The sequence below is a fragment of the Palaemon carinicauda genome, chromosome 2 (assembly GCF_036898095.1).
Source record: "Palaemon carinicauda isolate YSFRI2023 chromosome 2, ASM3689809v2, whole genome shotgun sequence".
In the NCBI taxonomy this organism is placed as follows: Eukaryota; Metazoa; Arthropoda; class Malacostraca; order Decapoda; family Palaemonidae; genus Palaemon; species Palaemon carinicauda.
Genome location: NC_090726.1, coordinates 54,086,212 through 54,104,988, shown reverse-complemented (window position 1 = coordinate 54,104,988; position 18,777 = coordinate 54,086,212). Strand labels below are relative to the sequence as shown.

The window sequence follows — 18,777 nt, the reverse complement described above, 5'->3', positions numbered from 1 at the left end:
CATTTAAATTATCCCCTATCAAAGAATATAAAGTTGAATTCTTGTAAAAGCCTGATATTCTTGAATAAAAGAATAAAAGAAGAACTTTTTAAAGTTGACATGCAGTTCACCTTTTTGTGTCTGATGGTTGCTATGTCTAATTTCCTTGAATTCTTGTCATTTTAAGCGGATTAATGTCAAATAAGATATTAATGCTCACTAAAACCATTATAATTTAATTTTAGTAAGATATTTTTCTTGGTCTTTATACTGATATTAATATTGTATGCCCCCCTTCAAAATTAACGGCTAAATATTTATATAGATATACACACGCAAACGCACCTCCCTTTCACCAGGGTATGTGGAACGGGGAGAACTGATTGTTACTGGAGATATATATATATATATATATATATATATATATATATATATATATATATATATATATATATATATATATTGATAGATAGGTGCCTAGATAGCCAGACACTTGCTCTATTATATAGAGGAGATTACAAATAAATAGCATCACAATGAAGACTGAAATTTCATCGAGATCTTTCTTTTGTGGGGCAAATCTCTAACCTTTTCTCAACATAAATCTAGAGTAACAAGATATACTTAAACAGAATGAAAATGATTTATCTTCTACTACTATGGAGGAGGATCCTTTCCTCTTAGAGTCCTTTGTATGGTTTAAAGGAGTTGCCCTTCCTGTTCTGAGGAAGGTTTCAGTTTGCTCAAGCTGCCGGTTCTCTTTTTTATACTGAAACTCAGAAGGCGAAGGATTAGTTCAGTTTGTGTTTTGAAAGACTTCGGAGGAGCTGCATCCTTTCTCACGAGCGTCCCACCACAAAGAAAGTAAATGTCATCTTTTTACTTTCTGATTTTTAATTTGAATTTATCTTAATTTCTAATTTTTTATTTCATTCTTATTAAAATTGAAAATGGAAGCATTACATTATATTTTTAAATGTTTCCAACAGCAGATTTATACGTTTTTTCTATACTTGAAGAAATAGTTAAAATGCTGTTTATCCTGTCTTTAAATGAATTAATGGTGGTCTGATTAGATATTGCCATTTGATGGGGCTAATTACCACATTTGAACATAGTTAAATCGGTGAGCAAAGACAACTTGTTTATTTATCATTTCACGATTCTTACCATTCGATTATCTTTGCAGACATCGTGTGCAAAGGCAAATCATGTATTATTTATTATTGATAATAGAAAAAGAACATTGCGTTAAATTTATTGGATGTTTTAAAGATCAGTTATCTTAAGTTGCTCTTAAGTATGTTTTCTTTTCTGAATTTCATTTATGTCAAGCTAAAACTATCACAGATATAATCTCATTTAGTGGTCAGTGTATTTCAACTAGCTTATAGCAAATCATTGTTTTGCGGGGTTGTCACACCTTGGCAATTATTTATAGAGCAGACAGAATATAACAATTTATGAATTAAACAGCAGTTGATAGTCATCACTGAAGGTTAGTAATCTTTATATTTTGGTCTTGATATATATTTCTTTCATGTTTTTTTTAATTTCATTCACAGAATAACCGAATGATTTAGAACACTCACATATACACGTATATATAGTATATGGTCAAGGTTTAAGCGATATTTTGGGATAAATTATTTTTCTTTGTCAAGTTTAATGGAACTGGTAAACATTTCTTCTGTCCATTGGACTTTCTTTTTCTACGTAGAAAGCTTTAAATCTCCATTCTTGTTAACTGTTGGTTAAGGTAAGTTTCCTTTAAAGTCGTAATTTCCATAGCAAACGGAAATATTCATATCACAATCACCGTTGCTTTCTAAATGTCTCCAAATCAAACAAGCAAGCTACCATTTTCAATTTAAACTATTTGATGTAAACTTGCCATGGCATCCTTTTTTTAGTTAGACATATGTTGAATTTGTGACTGTGATTTTGTTTTTGCAATCTTGTCATGGCTTCTTTAAAGCAGGAAGCAATTTTGCGTAACCCGTACCCGGAAGTAAAAAAAAAGATCGATGGGAGGAACAAATCAAACCCGGAAATGTCAACTGGTTTTGCTTTTAAGTGATGATGACACAGAGAGAGAGAGAGAGAGAGAGAGAGAGAGAGAGAGAGAGAGAGAGAGAGAGAGAGACTATATAACGTAATTAGAAGGAAAAGGATTCACATCTTTCTGTGTTCTTTTATCAAGGATGTTCTGAATAATTGGGACGGATAGTTGTGTCTGGGCAATTTCGTTTGAGGCCATTCTCTCTTGGATTAGATATTGTGTTCCCTAATTGATATTGTCAGCTATCAGAGCTTAATGATGTAGAAACTTATCTTCCGTAAATACAATTCAAAGTCTGAGCGATCGTTCGAAAGTAGTGTCAATATATTTGTGGTTATTAAATTAGAGTTTCCCCTCTAATAGTTGCGGTTGCTGTTGTCGTTAATAACTAATAACAGTGGAAATATTATTGTCTGGTTGAAATAATTTCCATTGGAATAGGTATGAATCCATCCAATTTAAATTATTTTTTCGAATGGGAAAACATCTCACCCAAGCGTCAGATGGATAATAAAATGGATGGATGCAACCGGGGAAATTGCTGAGAGAGGGAATGGAGCTATTTTCTCTGAAACTTTATATTTTTTCTATCACGCAAGTCGGAAATAATGAGGCTATTTTCTCTTTAGTTACAGCTGACATGAGAGAAATCATTAAACTGTCAACATGTTTGCTGATCCTCACCACCACATTTTGTCTTGCTATATTTCTTTTGCTGTTATCTCTGATCTTGAGGAACTCTGTGAGTGAAGAACTAGCAATTTTGTCAAAGTATGCGTGTTTATGATAATTTTGTGCGGTATTCCAAACCCTTGCTCATTTTACAGTCGTATTACCTTGAAGTTATCACCTGAAACCTTTTTATTTCTTATCCAGTGCCGCCAATATTAGCGTCATTTGATGCTCACCGCTGCCAGACAAGCCGAATAGAATTTACCGTAATTATTATTATTATTATTATTATTATTATTATTATTACTTGCTAAGGTACAACCCTAGTTGGAAAAGCAAGATGCTATAAGCCCAGGGGCCCCAACAGGGAAAATAGCCCAGTGAGGAAAGGAAACAAGGAAAAATAAAATGCTTTAATAACAGTAACATTTGAATATTTCCTATATAAACTATGAAAACTTGAACAAAACAAGAGGAAGAGAAATGAGATAGAATAGTGTGCCCGAGTGTACCCTCAAGCAAGAGAACTCTAACCCAAGACAGTGGAAGGCCATGGTACAGAGGCTATGGCACTACCCAAGACTAATGAGATATCAGAGATGTCTTTCTTGAATGCTATAGCTTACATTAGTTTAGCCGAGTATTACCATTAATAGAATCTATCATATGTATGCTTAGCATTTGAAAGTTTTTTTCTTTTCTAAGAAATAATAGTTAGTTTACAAGTTAATATACTAAGGGCGCAGTGAAATAGGTGCATTAGACCTGGACCAACTGTTTTATAACAAAGCACCAGGCCCATCAGAGGTTCAAATTTAGATGGTCAAGATACTAGCTACAGAGGGGTAAGAATGGATGCTGGGTATATTGAGAGTAAAATGGGAAAAAGCTATATTTAAGCAGAAAGGTGACATTATGGAATGTGGTAACTACAGGGGAATTAAACTAACAGAGAATGGTTTGAAAGTTTTTGAGAGGGTTCTAGATGAGAGATTGAGAAAGATTAGAAAAAAAAAATGGGAAACAGCAGTATGGATTCATGAGGGGCCAGAGGGACTTTGGATGTCATCTTTTTAATAAGGCAATTACAGGAAAGAGACTAGAGGATAACAGAAGCTCCTCTGTGCTTTTGTAGATTTTAGAGAAGGTTTATGATAGGAAACCAAGAGAAATGATGTTTTGGTGGTTGAGGAAGAGTAAAGTCCCGGTAAAGTTGGTTAGAATGGTAGAGATGATATGTTCAAGAACAAGGCCAACAGTAATGACAGGTGTTTGAGAAACCGAAACCTTTGAAGTTTGTGTGGGATTACACCAGGGGTCAGTTTTTATTTGTGTTGGTCTTGGATGTGTCAAGTGAAGGGATCAGAAGTAAAGAGTTGCAGAAGTTGCTATAGGTGATGATTTGGTTCATTACTGCTGAGAATGAGAAAGAATTGCAAAGAAGAGTGGTAGAGTGGCAAAAGACTTTGGAAATGGTTGCTTGAGGATAAATGTGGACAAGACGGAAGCTATGGTGAGCTGTAAGGAAGGTAGGGATAGGATAGCCATATATACATAAAAGAGGAGCAGTTATAAAACAGGTAGAACAATGTAGGTTCTTTGGATCTACTATAAGTCAGGAGGCAGGATGTAAGGCTGAAGTTGAGAATAGGATAAAAGCAGCATGGGGAAAGTGGAGGGAGGTAGCAGGATTGGTATATAATAAGAAAATGCCAATTAAGGTAAAAGTCAAGATTTATAGAACAGTAATAAGACCAGTGTTAATATATGGATCAGAAATTTGGGCGTTAAGAAGAAAAGAGGAAGAAAAACTTGTGGAAACAGAGATGAGAATGCTAAGATGGAGTATGGGAATATCACTGTTTGAAAGATTGGAAAATGATGAAAAAAAAAAAAAAAAAAAAAAAAAATTTGGAGGTGTAAAAAATTGGAAAATGGTGAAACAAGAAAAATGGCAGGTGTATTAAAGATTACAGAAATGATATAAGTGTCATGACTGAGATGGTGTGGGCACGTGTTGAGGATTTATGATAGGGAGGGAGTGAGGAGGGCTTGGGAGGAACCTGTTAGTGGAAGTTCGTCAATCCATCGTCTTCTCTTCCTTTCTCTGCTTCTTTTACAATCTCCAAGGATCCATTCTGTTATTCTTAATGCATATCTATTGTCTATCATTTTCATTATATGTTCTGCCCATGTCCATTTCTTTTTCGTACTTGTTAGAATGTCTTCTATTTTAATTTGCTGTCATATCCATGTTGCTCTTTTTGTGTGACTGTGTGGTATTCCCATCATTATTCTTTTCATAGCTCTTTTGAGTTATAACTATCTAATGTTCTAATGCTTTATTAAGGATATAAGTTTCTGATGCATAATACAGGTAGGACCATCTCATTAAATACTTTGCTTTATAAAGAAAGTGGAATTTTAACTTTAATAATCTCAATTTGTTTACAAGTGCTCTTCATCCCATTTGATGCTAATCAAGAAAAATATGTTTTTTTTCAGCGAGTGACGATATTATCCGCGGCTACTGTATATTCATTAGCAATCTCCAGAGGCTCGTCCATAACTCTTATTTGTTGTCTCTCTGCATTTTCATTGAACATTATCTTAGTTTTACTCTTATTCATTTTCAGTCCCACATTTCTGCTTTCTCTTTTCAAATCTTCTATCATCTTTTGTAATTTCTCCCATGATTCACTAAACACAACTGTCATCTGCAAATCTAAGTTGTTAAGATATTCCCCGTTAGTATTATTTCCTACATTTTCCCAATCTAAAGTTTTTATAAACTACTTCCAGAAATGCTGAGAATAATTTAGGGTCTCCCTGTCTAACTCCTTTCTCAATCGGAATTTTCTCACTATCTATATGTAGTTTTAGGATTGCTGTACTTCCTGTATAGATATCTGCAAGTGTTCTAACATAAGATTCTTTGATTCCTTGTTTTTTAAGGGCTTTCATTATTGCTGATGTTTTGACACAATCTAAAAGCTTTCTCTTTGTCTATAGATCCCATACATCTTAGTTTGCCATACTCTTGATTTTTCCTTAAGCTGGTTAATTACAGCAAATTTACTTTTGAGAAATACATTAGGTCTGTGCTTTCTTCAATTGCACAACATTTTGCGTACTGATAATGTCTCTTAAGATTTTCAGTGATCAATCTATTCAGAAGTAGTGTTTTTAATCCTTTCATTCTACCTAGTTTCGAGTATTTTTCTCCTCTGATATATTAAATTTCTTATTCCTGGTCTAGATATTAATCTCTGGCACCGTTGTTCAATTAGTTTGTTATGCATGTTGCAGAAGATTTTTTTTGATAATTCAGATCATCCTTTACATTCAGATCTTCCCGGACAGTTCCATCCTGTTCGTAATACTAGGCATGCAGTTAATTATAATAGTCAGGCCTTCTTTATCACGAGGTTCAATACTACACAGTATTCTAGAAGTTTTATTCCAGCTGTGACCAAGCTGTGGAATGATCTTCCTAATCGGGTAGTTGAATCGGAAAACTTCAGAAGTTCAAAGTTGCAGCAAATGATTTTATGTTGAATAGGCTAACATAAGTTTTTATAGTTTACATATGACATGTCTGTTTTGATGTTGTGACTGTTTTTAAAATATTTTATTGTTAATTTTTTTCTCATATCGTTTATTTCCTTATTTCCTTTCCTCAATGAGCTATTTTTCCCTGTTGAAGCCCTTGGGCTTATAGCATCTTGCTTTTCCAACTAGTTTTGTAGCTTAGCTAATAATAATAATGATAATAGTAATATGGTCAGTTGTTGAATGCCCACTTATGAAGCCTGCCTGGTCTCATGGTTGAGTAAAGTCTAGCTGTCTTTCTATTCGGCCTAATATGATCTTTGTAAATATTTTTATATTAGGAAGAGTAAACTTATTGGGCGGTAATTTTTCAGGCCGTTGTGTCTTCCTTTTTTGTGAATTGGTATAATAATAAAGTTTTTCCTAGCTGTGGGTATAGAGCACACACACATACACATATATGCATGTATATTATCTATATGTATAACATTTATTTGTATATTATATCTTTCCCACTGTTATCCTACGTTATGGAGTCGGTTGCCTGATGCACCCTCTGCGGTGCCTTTTAACAAAAGCTCAAAAGCATCCACTTCCACCAAACTTTTTCTCTCCATATCCTCCTTCACCTTATCTTGCCATTAATTTTTCCGACTCCTCGATCTTCTCCCTTTAACAGGTCCTTCCCATGCCCCTCCTCACTACCTCCCCACAATCCACCCTCAATAAATGCCCACACTATCTCAGTCATGACACTCTTATCACCTCTGTAATCTTTACTACTCATGTCATGCTTCTTATTTCATGATTTTTTTTTTTTTTCAATCTTTCAAACAGTGATATTCCCATAATCCACCTCAGCATTTTTGCCTCTGCTCTCTCAAACTTTGCTTACTAGTTTTTCCTAGAACCCACGTATAAAATCCATACCTTAACACTGGTTTTATTACTGTGATATTACCGATATATTACCGCTAGAGAGTTATTGGGTCCTTTTGACTGGCCAAATAGTTCTATTTTGGATACTTCTATGGCTCATTTCTAATTTGCCTACACATACCCCGAATAGTCTGGCCTATTGTTTACCTATTCTCCTGTGTCCTGACAACACTGAGATTACCAAACAATTATTCCTCGCTCAAGGGGCTAACTACTGCCATGTAATTGTTCAGTGGCTACTTTCCTCTTGGTAAGGGTAGAAGAGACTGTAGCTATGGTAAGCAGCTCTTTTAGAAGGTCACTCCAAAATCAAACCATGGTCTTCCACTGTCTTGGGGTAGAGTTCTCTTGCTTGAGGGTACATTCGGGCGCACTTCTATTTTATTTCTTTTACTCTTGTTTTTTTTTTTTTAAGTTTTTAATAGTTTATATATGAAATATTTATTTTAATGTTGTCAATGTTCTTTAAAATATTTTAATTGTTAATTATTTTTCTTGTAGTGTCCTTATTTCCTTTCCTCACTGTACCATTTTCCCTGTTGGAGCCATCGGGCTTATAGCATTCTGCTATTCCAACGATGGTTGTAGCTTAGCAAGTAATAATAATAATGATAATAATAATAATGATAATAATGATAATAATAATAATATAGATCTTGAATTTTAGCTTGATTGGCATTTTTTATTACATACAACTCCTGCTACCTCCCTCCAGTTCCCCCATGTTGCTTTAATCCCGTTGTCAACTTCAGCCTCACATCCTCCCTCCTGACTTATATAGATCCCAAATATCTAGAATTTCTCACCTCTGCTTCAGGCATGGCTATCCAGTCCCTACCTACCTTACTGCTTACCATAGCTTCAGTATTATCCACTATTCCTCTCACGGCACTCCTTTCCAAAATCTCTTACCACTCTACAACCCTTCTCTGTAAGTCTTCCTCCTTTTCACTGGCAATCACCAAATCATATGCATATAGCAGTTCCTACAATGCTTCATATCTGATGCATTCGGTTTACATATTCATGCCCAGCACAGCTAAAAACGGGTTAAATGCTGGATGCCGGTAGTAATCCAACACTAACTTCAAAGGTTTCTGTTTCCCCAACTGCTCTTATTACTTCTGTCATTGTTCTTTTGTACTTCATCTCAACAATAAGCAACTTTTTTTTGTGACTTTCATCTTCCTCAAGCACTAAATCATCGCCTCTCTTGGTATTCAATCATAGTCTTCTGTAGAGATACAAAAGAACAGAAAATCCTCTAGCCTCTTCTGTCTGTATTACTATAATGATAGCATCACCAGTCCCTCTCCTCCTCATGAATCCATACTGCTATATACCTATCTTCACAATCTCTCTCAATCTCTCATCTAGTACCTTTTCAAAGACTTTAAAACCATGTTCTGTTAGGTTAATTCCCCTGTAGTGACCACATTCCATGACATCACATTTCTTCTTGAATATTAGGCTCTCCTCTCAGTCTTAAGGCATTATTTCCTCTTCCCATATCGCCCATATCGCTCTTAATAAATAAAACATCCATTCTTTTTTCCCCTCTAGCTATAGTACCTTGACCATTTTAATTTGAAACTCTGATGGACCTGGTGCTTTACCATTTTTTATTTTACTCAATGCCCACTTCACTTCTGTATTCCGTATCCATCACTGACCCCTCCACCCTTTGTGATTCTCAAAAGATCTCTTTCATTTCCAGTATCCAATAGTTGTTCAAAATATTTTCTCCATCTCTTAATGTCTTCATCCATGTGGAATATATTTGCATCTATATCTCACGCCTATATGCGTATTCTTCATTTTTCACTTACAGGGATGACTCTATTTTCAGTGTAGTCAGCCCCGTACCTGCCACAGGAATTTTTTATGGGCTAATTTTCTTGCCCCATGTTCTTTTTTCTTCTTGGAGGTCATTCGTTTAAATACTTAACAGAATCAGTGCTGTTTAGCATTTCTAATCAAGTGACGAGGGTTTAGAGAAAGTGTTAATTCAATTAACATTACACAATTCATCAACCTACTTTTCAACTGGAAGATTTTGACTTTTTGATGTTCCGGGCACTCATGTCTCGTTCAATTTAATAGACATGGATGGTATTCTTAATTTATAAATGTATTTTTATGTTAGGATAACTAAATAAGCAAGGTGAGCGTTATAGGTAGTTTCAGAAAGCAATATATAAAAATCTTTTTAAATATATTTTCGATAGGGTCCACAAATTACAAGTTATGCTTATGAGGTAAATCAGATAAGTAAATTATATATATTACATCATCTTATTCAATTGATTTAATCTATATGGCACTTTCATTCACAGTTGTTATTGCATATATATTTATTTATATATATATATATATATATATATATATATATATATATATATATATATATATATATATGTAAATGTAAGTTTTGCTTTCCCATTCATTTCGTTTCCAAGTCTACAAAACTTTCTCCTCATTTCGTTTCTAAGTCTACAAAACTTTCTCCTTATTGGTTATCACTACAGAGTCCAATGATGCATTTATAATGTTTCATACAGATTCATGTTTTATTTACCCATCATTTTTATTTATAATTTGTCACTGATGTTTATTTACGAATGACCACTAGCGTATAGATACATACATACACATCCATACATACATACATACATACATGTATAGGTACAATTTATATATATATATATATATATATATATATATATATATATATATATATATATATTATGTGTGTGTGTGTGTGTGTGTGTGTGTGTATGAATTTGATATAGGTAGGTACAGAAATCTCTTTATATGTACATAAATGTCGGTGGGTTTTGTACGTCCAAGACACTCGAAATTGACATTTTATTCCAATTTTAGGATTAATCCTTTGGAAATAATTAACTATATCAATGAACGTCTTTTATGTTAGCAGTTCATATGTACTTTTTTCTTTACAACGAAATGATCCAAACAAAACTGTATACATAAAGCTTAACGGTTATTGTTTATATATATATGTATTGATTTTTTCGACACAAAATGTACACAAATTAAACTTAAAACTACTTTATGGAAATGATTCTGAATAGGACATGAAGTGAGACTTTAAGAGTAATGACAACACTGGAATGTTACAACATTGCAAACACACACAATCGGATATTTGATAAATTTTCTCCTACGTCAAAATTGGACGTGAATTTTACTTGAATGATCGTTAATTCCTATTATGTATTGATAACTGTACAGTATGACTTGCCAATCACCTGCCATTGTTACTTGTACAGAGCAGTTATTAGACATTCATACACTTTGGGCATAACTAGTCACATCTTACATTTATCTTCTACTTGCATTTAATCTGGTGCATGGGACACAACAACTTTTATTTATGTAGAGTTTATAAGTTAAGTATTTGAGACAAAACAGCAAGATTTACGACAAAATATTCTATAATCGAAAGAAACAAAACTTGGAAATATAAAATAAATTACTCAAACGTCTTTTGATTTTAAGATGACACTGTAGGCCTCTTATCAATAATGACTATATACTGTAAATTCAGCAAATGGTTAAAACTTCAGGTGACGCCTACACGATGAAACGACGAATAACTTTAGGAAAAGTTTTACTTTTACTTTCTTACTTCCTGCATAGTGAGGCACTTGCTTCATCCTACTTTTGATTGCTGCTGAAATTAGTTTGAGAATTAGAAAATATCACAGGATTATTTTCTTCAGACTTGGAACACTTCTTGTAAACTAATTTCACTTCACCTGTTAGTTTTCGTGTTCTTTAGTAGCTCTGTTCCTGCGAATTATATATACAGTATATATATATACAGTATATATATATATATATATATATATATATATATATATGTAATGTATATATATATATATATATAATGTATATATATATACTGTATATATATATATATATATATATATATATATACATATATATATATATATATATATATATATACATATATATATATATATATATATATATATATATATATATATATATATATATATATATATATATAATTGCTCAAGAACAGACTTTTTCAGGATTTCTTCCAATACCTTTGAAATGACAATTTTCGTTTGAGGCATATCACTGATCTATTTACATTTTTTTTATAGTAATAACTCACTCTCTCTCTCTCTCTCTCTCTCTCTCTCTCTCTCTCTCTCTCTCTCTCTCTCTCTCTCTCTCTCTCTCTCTCTCTCTCTCTCTCTCTCGTAATTCATTCAAGAATTGCCTCCTATACAGATGTTTCAAGCCATTGATTCATCCTCCATATTATGATCTTCCTCGTCCTCCTCTTCATCCTCTTCTTCCTCTTGAGGATCATCTTTGAAATTGCCCTTCGTGAATTTCCTCAGTAGGTTTTGGCGATGTTTATGCTGAATGTTTGTTCCAGTGTTGTACTGCGATAAGCCCGTGACCAGAGCAGCTGCCAGTTTCTCTCTGGCCTGTTCAGCCTCTTTCTGGGTCTGGGTAAGGCGCGACGTCCAATACGCGAAGTCCTCTTCTGCCACATGGAGAGACCTCTCCAAGGTTTTCCAGTTGTTCGTTGCTCTGGAATGAAATGGGATTTATCATTTCGGGATCTTAGATATTTCAACGCAAGCACCTGTTAATTTTGTCAATCTACCTATTTAATGAACTTACTGGTTTCGATAATACCATAGCATAACTTGTACCCAGCAGTGACAAAGATGTCTAGAATTAGAGGGCCTTTTGGTAATTAAGAACGCTCAAACATTCATATATGGGTATATATATTTCTGGCAATGTATATAAGAACATATATTTATATAAAATTTATTCATTATACACAAATATAATTCGGCTATGTAATGAGTTCCAGAATTTGCAGTATTAGAAGTGAATGAAATAGAGATTTAAGAGTAATTAGGTACGGATGTAAGAATACTATCACTGTACGTCCTGCATGTCATAGAGAGTGATTAAAAGGCCCAGTGCAAATAACAGGAAACTGCTGTTTTGCAATTGGACTATTTAGTCTTAGGTTAGGCCCACCTCCAATAACTGTGGTTGATGACTGTAAGGGCATGCAATCATAAAAACCGTCTGCCAAATTATTAACCCTGCCTGATGCTATGAGAAATATGGATGTTGCTAGGTCATCCCCTGTAAGCGACACTTGTTAGGATCCCCCTACTGACTGGTGTGATAAATGGACGAGGGGTACCGAAGGGTTTACAACTGCGGCCGAAGAAGCTAGCTACAGCATGGAAGATCAGAGCAGGTACTTGCAATATCGGTACTCATTATAGGAAAATTGAGAGATATAGTGGATGTAATGGAGAGAGGACAAGATGGAAAGGAAGGGGGTATAAGATCTTTTGCAGCAGGTCACTATATGGAAGAAACTGAGTTTGGGTCATAATAGGTAATACCTGGAAGGCGAAAGTGATAGAAGTAAAGAGAATAAATGACATACTTTTAAAGATTCCAGTGATGATATCGGATCAAACAGTAAATATAGTTAAAGCATATACCCCTCAGATGGGTTGCTAAGAACAAGAAAAAGAATGATTTAGACAAGAGTTTGTGGCAGCTATTAGAACAGTGAAGAGGAGGAGAAGCTAATCATAGGAGCGGACAGGATTGGCAGAGTGGGGAAAAGAACGGTTGGATACGAGGAGGTACGTCGAGGCCATGGGTATGAAATTAGAAAGTGAGATGGAGTGTATATATTAGAAGCTCATCATAGGAGCAGACAGCAATGGCAGAGTGGGGAAGAGAACGGTAGGATATGAGGAGGTATATTGAGGGCATAGGTATGGAATTAGAAAAGAAGATGGAAAGCATTTTAGAGATGGCTCAGAATTTCGAATTGGCATGTATGAACATCTGATTTCAGAAGTTGAATAAGCACCTGATAACCTATGAAAGTGGAGGAGTGAAAAGTCAAATAAATTACATCCTGGTTAGAAGAGTTGATAAAAAGTCTCGCGAACTGTAAAGTTATTTTGGCGGAGGCATCTGCATCTGTTAAACAGTATTTACTGGTAGTGATGGATTTTATAATGAGAGGTAGAAAATCCAAGAAGAGAAAGAGGTCTAAAATTACAGTTTGGGACCTTAAATGAGAAAAGGGTGAACAATAAATAAGGATTGTGAGAAATAGAGTCTGGAAAGATTGAACTAAGAGATTGGACAAGGTAATAGTGTGGAAAATATCTGGATCGATATGAAAGAAATGTGTGTAGAGGAAACAGGAACTAGTGGAAAGAACCAGTGGATATGGTGTGTGTGTTGAAAGGAGATAAGTGTCGGGACAGAGAGGTGCAAGACTCAGAAATTAATCAAAGATGTTCAAGGACTGCAAAAGTAAGGCATGCACAGGATGCAGAAGAACGGCACAGAGAAGAGTAAAACCATTCCAGTAGGAATGTAGGTATAGAAATTCAACGAAAATTTAGGAAGGAATAAGGGAAGGAGAAAAGGGTATCTAAGATTTCAAACTTGAGGTAAAGACTAAGACAGGAATTGGGGTAACTGGGAGTCATCATGGAAAGAGATGGCAATATATTGCACAGGGATGGAGACATTAGGATGATATGGTGAGAATATTTTGAACAACTATTGAATACTGGAAATAAGAGAGAGAAAGGAGCTGGGAGAAACACAAAGGATGGAGGGGTCAGTGATGGAGAAACGGAAATGGTCGTGGAGTAAAATGAAAAAATTGGCAAAGCACTAGGTCCATCAGAGTTGCAAATTAAAATGGTCAAGGTATTAGCTAAAGAGGGGAAATATGAATGCTGGGTGTATTAAGAGCAACATGGGAAGAAAACATATTGCATAAAGATTGGAAGAACAGTCTAATGGTATCTATATTTAAGCAGAAAGGTAATGTCAAGGAATGTGGTAACTACAGGGAATTAAAGTAACAGAGCATGGTTTGAAAGGTTTTGAGAGAGTACTCGATGAGAGACTGAGATAGATTGTAAAGATTTGGAAACAGCAATATGTATTTATAAGGAGGAGAAGGACTGTGGATGCCATCTTTATAATAAGGCAGCTACAGGAAACTAGAACCTCTGCTGTACTTTTGTAGATGTAGAGAAGGCTTATGATAGAATCCAAGAGAAATGATGTGATGCTTGAGGGAGAGGATATTCCCAGGAAAGTTGATTGGAATAGGAGCGATAATGTACAAAAGAACACCACGGGTCAGCATTAAGCCATTTTTCATTTGTGCTGGTCATGGATGTGTTGAGTGAAGAGATCCGAAATGAATAGTTGTGGGAGTTGTTATATGCAGATGATTTGGGGATTACCACTGAAAATGAGGAAGACTTCTAGAGAAGGGTGGAAGAATGGCAAGAGATCTTTGAGAGGGGGTGGCTTGAGGGTAAATGTGGATAAAACTGAAGTTATGGTGAGCAATAAAGAAGGTAGAGAAAAATAGCCATACCTGAAAACAGTTTGGGATTTACTGTACTATCAGTCAGGAGGGAGGGTGTGAGACTGTAGTTGAGAATAGGATTAAAGAGGCTGGGGTGAAGTGGAGGGAGGTAGTGGGTCTGGTATGTGATAAGAAAATGCCAATCAAGTCTATAGCACAATAATAAGACCGGGATTAATGTATGGATCGGTAACGTGGGCTTTCAAGACGAAAAGAGGAAACAAAGTTTGAGAGAACAGAGTTGAGAATGCTGAGGTGGATTATGGGCGGTGGGGGTGAAGATCGAGAGGAAGGCAGAGAATTAGATGGCGAGATAAGGTGAAGGATGGTATGCAGAGATGTTGCTAGAAGAGGATGCTTTGATAGAAGGCATTGGAGAGGGCGCATTAGGCAACCGATCCCTTAATGTAGGATAACGGTTATTATTATTATTATTATTAGCTAAGCTACAACCCTAGTTGGAAAAGCAGGATGCTAGAAGCCCAGAGGCCTCAACAGGGAACATAGCCCAGTGATGAAAGGAAAATAGAATATTTTAAGAAGAGTAACAACATTAAAATAAACATCTCCTATATAAACTATAAAAACTTTAACAAAAAAAGCGGAAGAAAAATAAAATAAGATAGAATAGTGTGCTCGAGTGTAACCTCAAGCAAGAGAACTCTAACCCAAGACAGTAGAAAACCATAGTACAGAGGCTATGGCACTACCCAAGACTAGAGAACAATGGTTTGATATTGGAGTGTCCTTCTCCTAGAAGAGCTGCTTACCATAGCTAAAGAGTCTCTTCTACCCTTACCAAGAGCAAAGTAGCCACTGAACAATTAGTGCAGTAACCCCTTGGGTAAAGAAGAATTGTTTGGTAATCTGTGTTGTCAGGTGTATAAGGACAGAGGAGAATATGTAAAGAATAGGCCAGACTATTCAGCGTGGATGTGTGTTGGCAAAGGGAAAATGAACCGTCACCAGAGAGAAGGATCCAATGTAGTACCATCTGGAAAGAAGGTGCTTCTAGTACATAGACTTTGCTTAGAGATATTACCAAGGAACTTATTTTTTAATCGCAGTTATCCTTTTATATTTTCGAAATAGGCCTGTTTATGGTCCTTACGTTTATATCGTGAATGTGTTTGGAAATGGAATTCGAGTAAATCTGTTTTAATTACTGTTTTCCTTAGTATTCCGTTTCAAAGGCAATTGATCAAGATTTCATTGAGTAATTTTTCCGAAGAGGAATCCGGGTGTGTAGAAAAAAATGTTAACATTCAAAAGTATTGAATGTTTTTTATGCTAACCTCTGTCATTTAGATGCTATTAAAGGGTAAAAAAAATATGATTTTGATCTCATGGGTAATAAATTTAAATTTTTACGTGAATAAACTGTCCTGCAATTTTTGTGGGGTAAAGACAAAGAAATATAATGATAGAAAAAATGCGTAGGCAAATATTGCAATATTAAATTTAGTTTTTTCGCTTTATAGTTAGAATTATAGTCTTTTGATAGACCTTATATCTCTGAATATCTCTAAACATACTGTGAATTTGTTTACATCCTCAAAGTTTTAATGAATGCACAATTATGAAATGCCAAGCCCACAAAACTCTCTCTCTCTCTCTCTCTCTCTCTCTCTCTCTCTCTCTCTCTCTCTCTCTCTCTCTCTCTCTATGCACCGTAATTTTTTTCACCTCGTTAAAGCGAGAATTCTCTTGGCCTTTATATCGTAGTTATTAATGTTTTTGTTGATGTATAAAAAGTCAAATTTATTAAATAACTGGTTTTTACTCTACTTCACTTTAAGTTTACCTTGCTGTCCTTTATGGCATCTTGGTTATCAGTGATAGGTATTCTGTTAGTATTATGACAAATCATTTATTATAATGACAATCAGTATAAATGCTTGATTTTTTTTTTTTTTAGCTAAACCATAATTATCATACATGTACATAATATCCTTTTTTGCACCTTTCTCCTTTGGGGAAATTCTGCAGCATGTTTATTTCGTCATCAGAGGAGGGCCCTGTATTAAAGGAAATCTGTAAATGACAGCTCTGTCACTTAAGAATTTTCAAAACCTTTGTTAGTTTGTATACCAAAGTCAGACGATATTTCATTGGGTTTATGGAATTCTAAATCCGTTCATGAATTGTTAGTTTCTTGCTTGCATTCATTAATTTGCGTTTATGTATACGATGCTTTTATTGTGTATGTATATTTTAAGATTATTGCTTTAGAGTAGACAATTCATTTGTCGTCTCTTAATTCTTCACGTTTAGACATTCTTTTAATCTTTGACTGTATTTATACTGTTTATCTTCTTGCTGAGTAGTGAAGATTTTAGCATTTATTCAAGCTTGAGCTTCCTGTCCTCGAGAAACATACCATATTGAACTGAGTAAACTGCCAGTGACTGAGCATTCTTCTATCGCCAGTCGACCCGAAAGATGTGTGGAAAATCTTAGAGCAGGAACTGGTGCTTGTTGCGGCGCTGGACTCACCCTGATTTGCTCCTGCGACTCTGTAAACACATTTCTATTACTCGTTTCAAGATGTCATGCAGGTCCTCTTTCTCATCTTGTGTAGTTAGCTTTTGAGTGATGGTTAAATGAATGAAAGGTGCTCTTGCTTTTGGAAAGTGCAAACGTGTCGGATTCAACGGGGGTTATTTGAATTTCTTCCGTAAATGTGAATTGGAGCTTTCAGATCACACATTTTAGAAACTTTTGGTTTAATAGTAACTGTTCCTTGCTGCGCTTTTATTTGAACATTGTGAGGTCTTTCGCTTCACCATAGGTTTTCGACCATGTTTATTCTGAATTGCAGTTATTTTAATCTTTATTCTTTTCCTTTTCCAATTTTAATGACTTCTTTTATTAGACTACTTACTTTGTGATATCGTTGAGCCGTTAACCAGCCATTGAAGATAATTGTGCGATTTATCTACCTGTTTCCTATAATATCATGTAATTTGAAAATATTTGCGTACTTTCAAGGTGTGTAAAACACAAACATCTTAGTAACCATTTAATGTATGTGATAACTGTTTTGTTTGGTCAGGATTTTTTTTTTAAAGTGCCATTGACTGAACTTCTGCATTCACTGTACTTTCAGTGTAAATATTTTTTTCATGTCTCATATTTCCTGTCTCGTTGGAAGGAAATAAAATTCCTATAAATGCCTTTAAAATCGTCCTTTTTCACGAAAATAAGTGTTTTTTATTTAGATGTATCCAGTATTCTTATCAGTTATGAGATTGCCCAGTGTAAAATCAGACTTTGTCGGTGTTTTAGAAGGTTCAGCCTTTGTTGAAATGTCTAAAATCTGCAGAAGAGTTCATGAGGAGCGATCAAAATATTTGATATGTGGCAGAGATGATCCAGTTAATGGAATATGACGATTTGCAAAAGCAAATTCTAAATGATGCATGTAGCTAGCGCACTCAACCCGGTCATGAGAGAAACACTCCAACTTCTTGAAAAGCATGTTAAAGTTAGTACGAAATTTTCTAATATACATGGGAATATTTTCTTGAGAAATACGGTTTAATTCTTCTGCTAATAGGTTTTGCCATTGCTATAACCTCTTAGATTAATATAGATACTGTATTTCTTTCCTAATTGTCATAACTTGGCGAAGGAGGTATTGTTCATTTCCTCGAAGGACTAGATACCAGCCAAACGGATTCCTCATTCAAGAATTTCTTTCACAACATAACCCTCCAGGCTTCAGAAGCTGTCCCTTTGACTTTGAGGAGAGGGTTTGGTTGTTGCCGAGGCTCAAAAAGAAGGGTTTGATTATTTTTCTCAAAGAAACTGCCCAACCCTTCATCCTCAGGTCAAGTAGTAGGGTAACCATAATTTTTTACACTTTGCCTGTTGAATTCTCCTTAACAGGTCTAGATGAACCTGTTTCGGACTATCAGTCCCCTTTGAAACATTATTCTCAAGAGTGAGTTGTCATTGCTTTTTGACAATGGCGATTTTAACACATTTTTTAAGGAAATTGTTAGTCGTTTTCTTTTTCCTTTATCCTAGTTTGAATACCACTGAACATTTAATCGTCAAAAAACCTGATTTTTTTCCCCTTATTATATATGAGCCTCGTAACCTCTTTTCA

At 34.9% G+C, this 18,777-nt stretch overlaps 1 protein-coding gene across 6 annotated transcripts in view; it reads right to left on the bottom strand.

Moving 5' to 3' along the window:
- Positions 1-11,386: 11,386 nt before the first annotated feature.
- The window catches only part of LOC137625065 (serine-rich adhesin for platelets-like), a 111,314-nt gene continuing 103,923 nt past the window's right edge, over positions 11,387-18,777 (bottom strand). For 5 of the 6 annotated variants that reach the window (XM_068356011.1, XM_068355998.1, XM_068356025.1 and 2 more), the window contains one exon: positions 11,387-11,800. In XM_068356011.1, the coding sequence (XP_068212112.1) occupies positions 11,497-11,800 (304 nt within the window). In that variant the 3' untranslated portion in view covers positions 11,387-11,496. Of the gene's footprint in view, positions 11,801-17,043; positions 17,180-18,777 lie in introns of all 6 variants that reach the window. The other variant, XM_068356005.1, reaches the window with a different exon arrangement.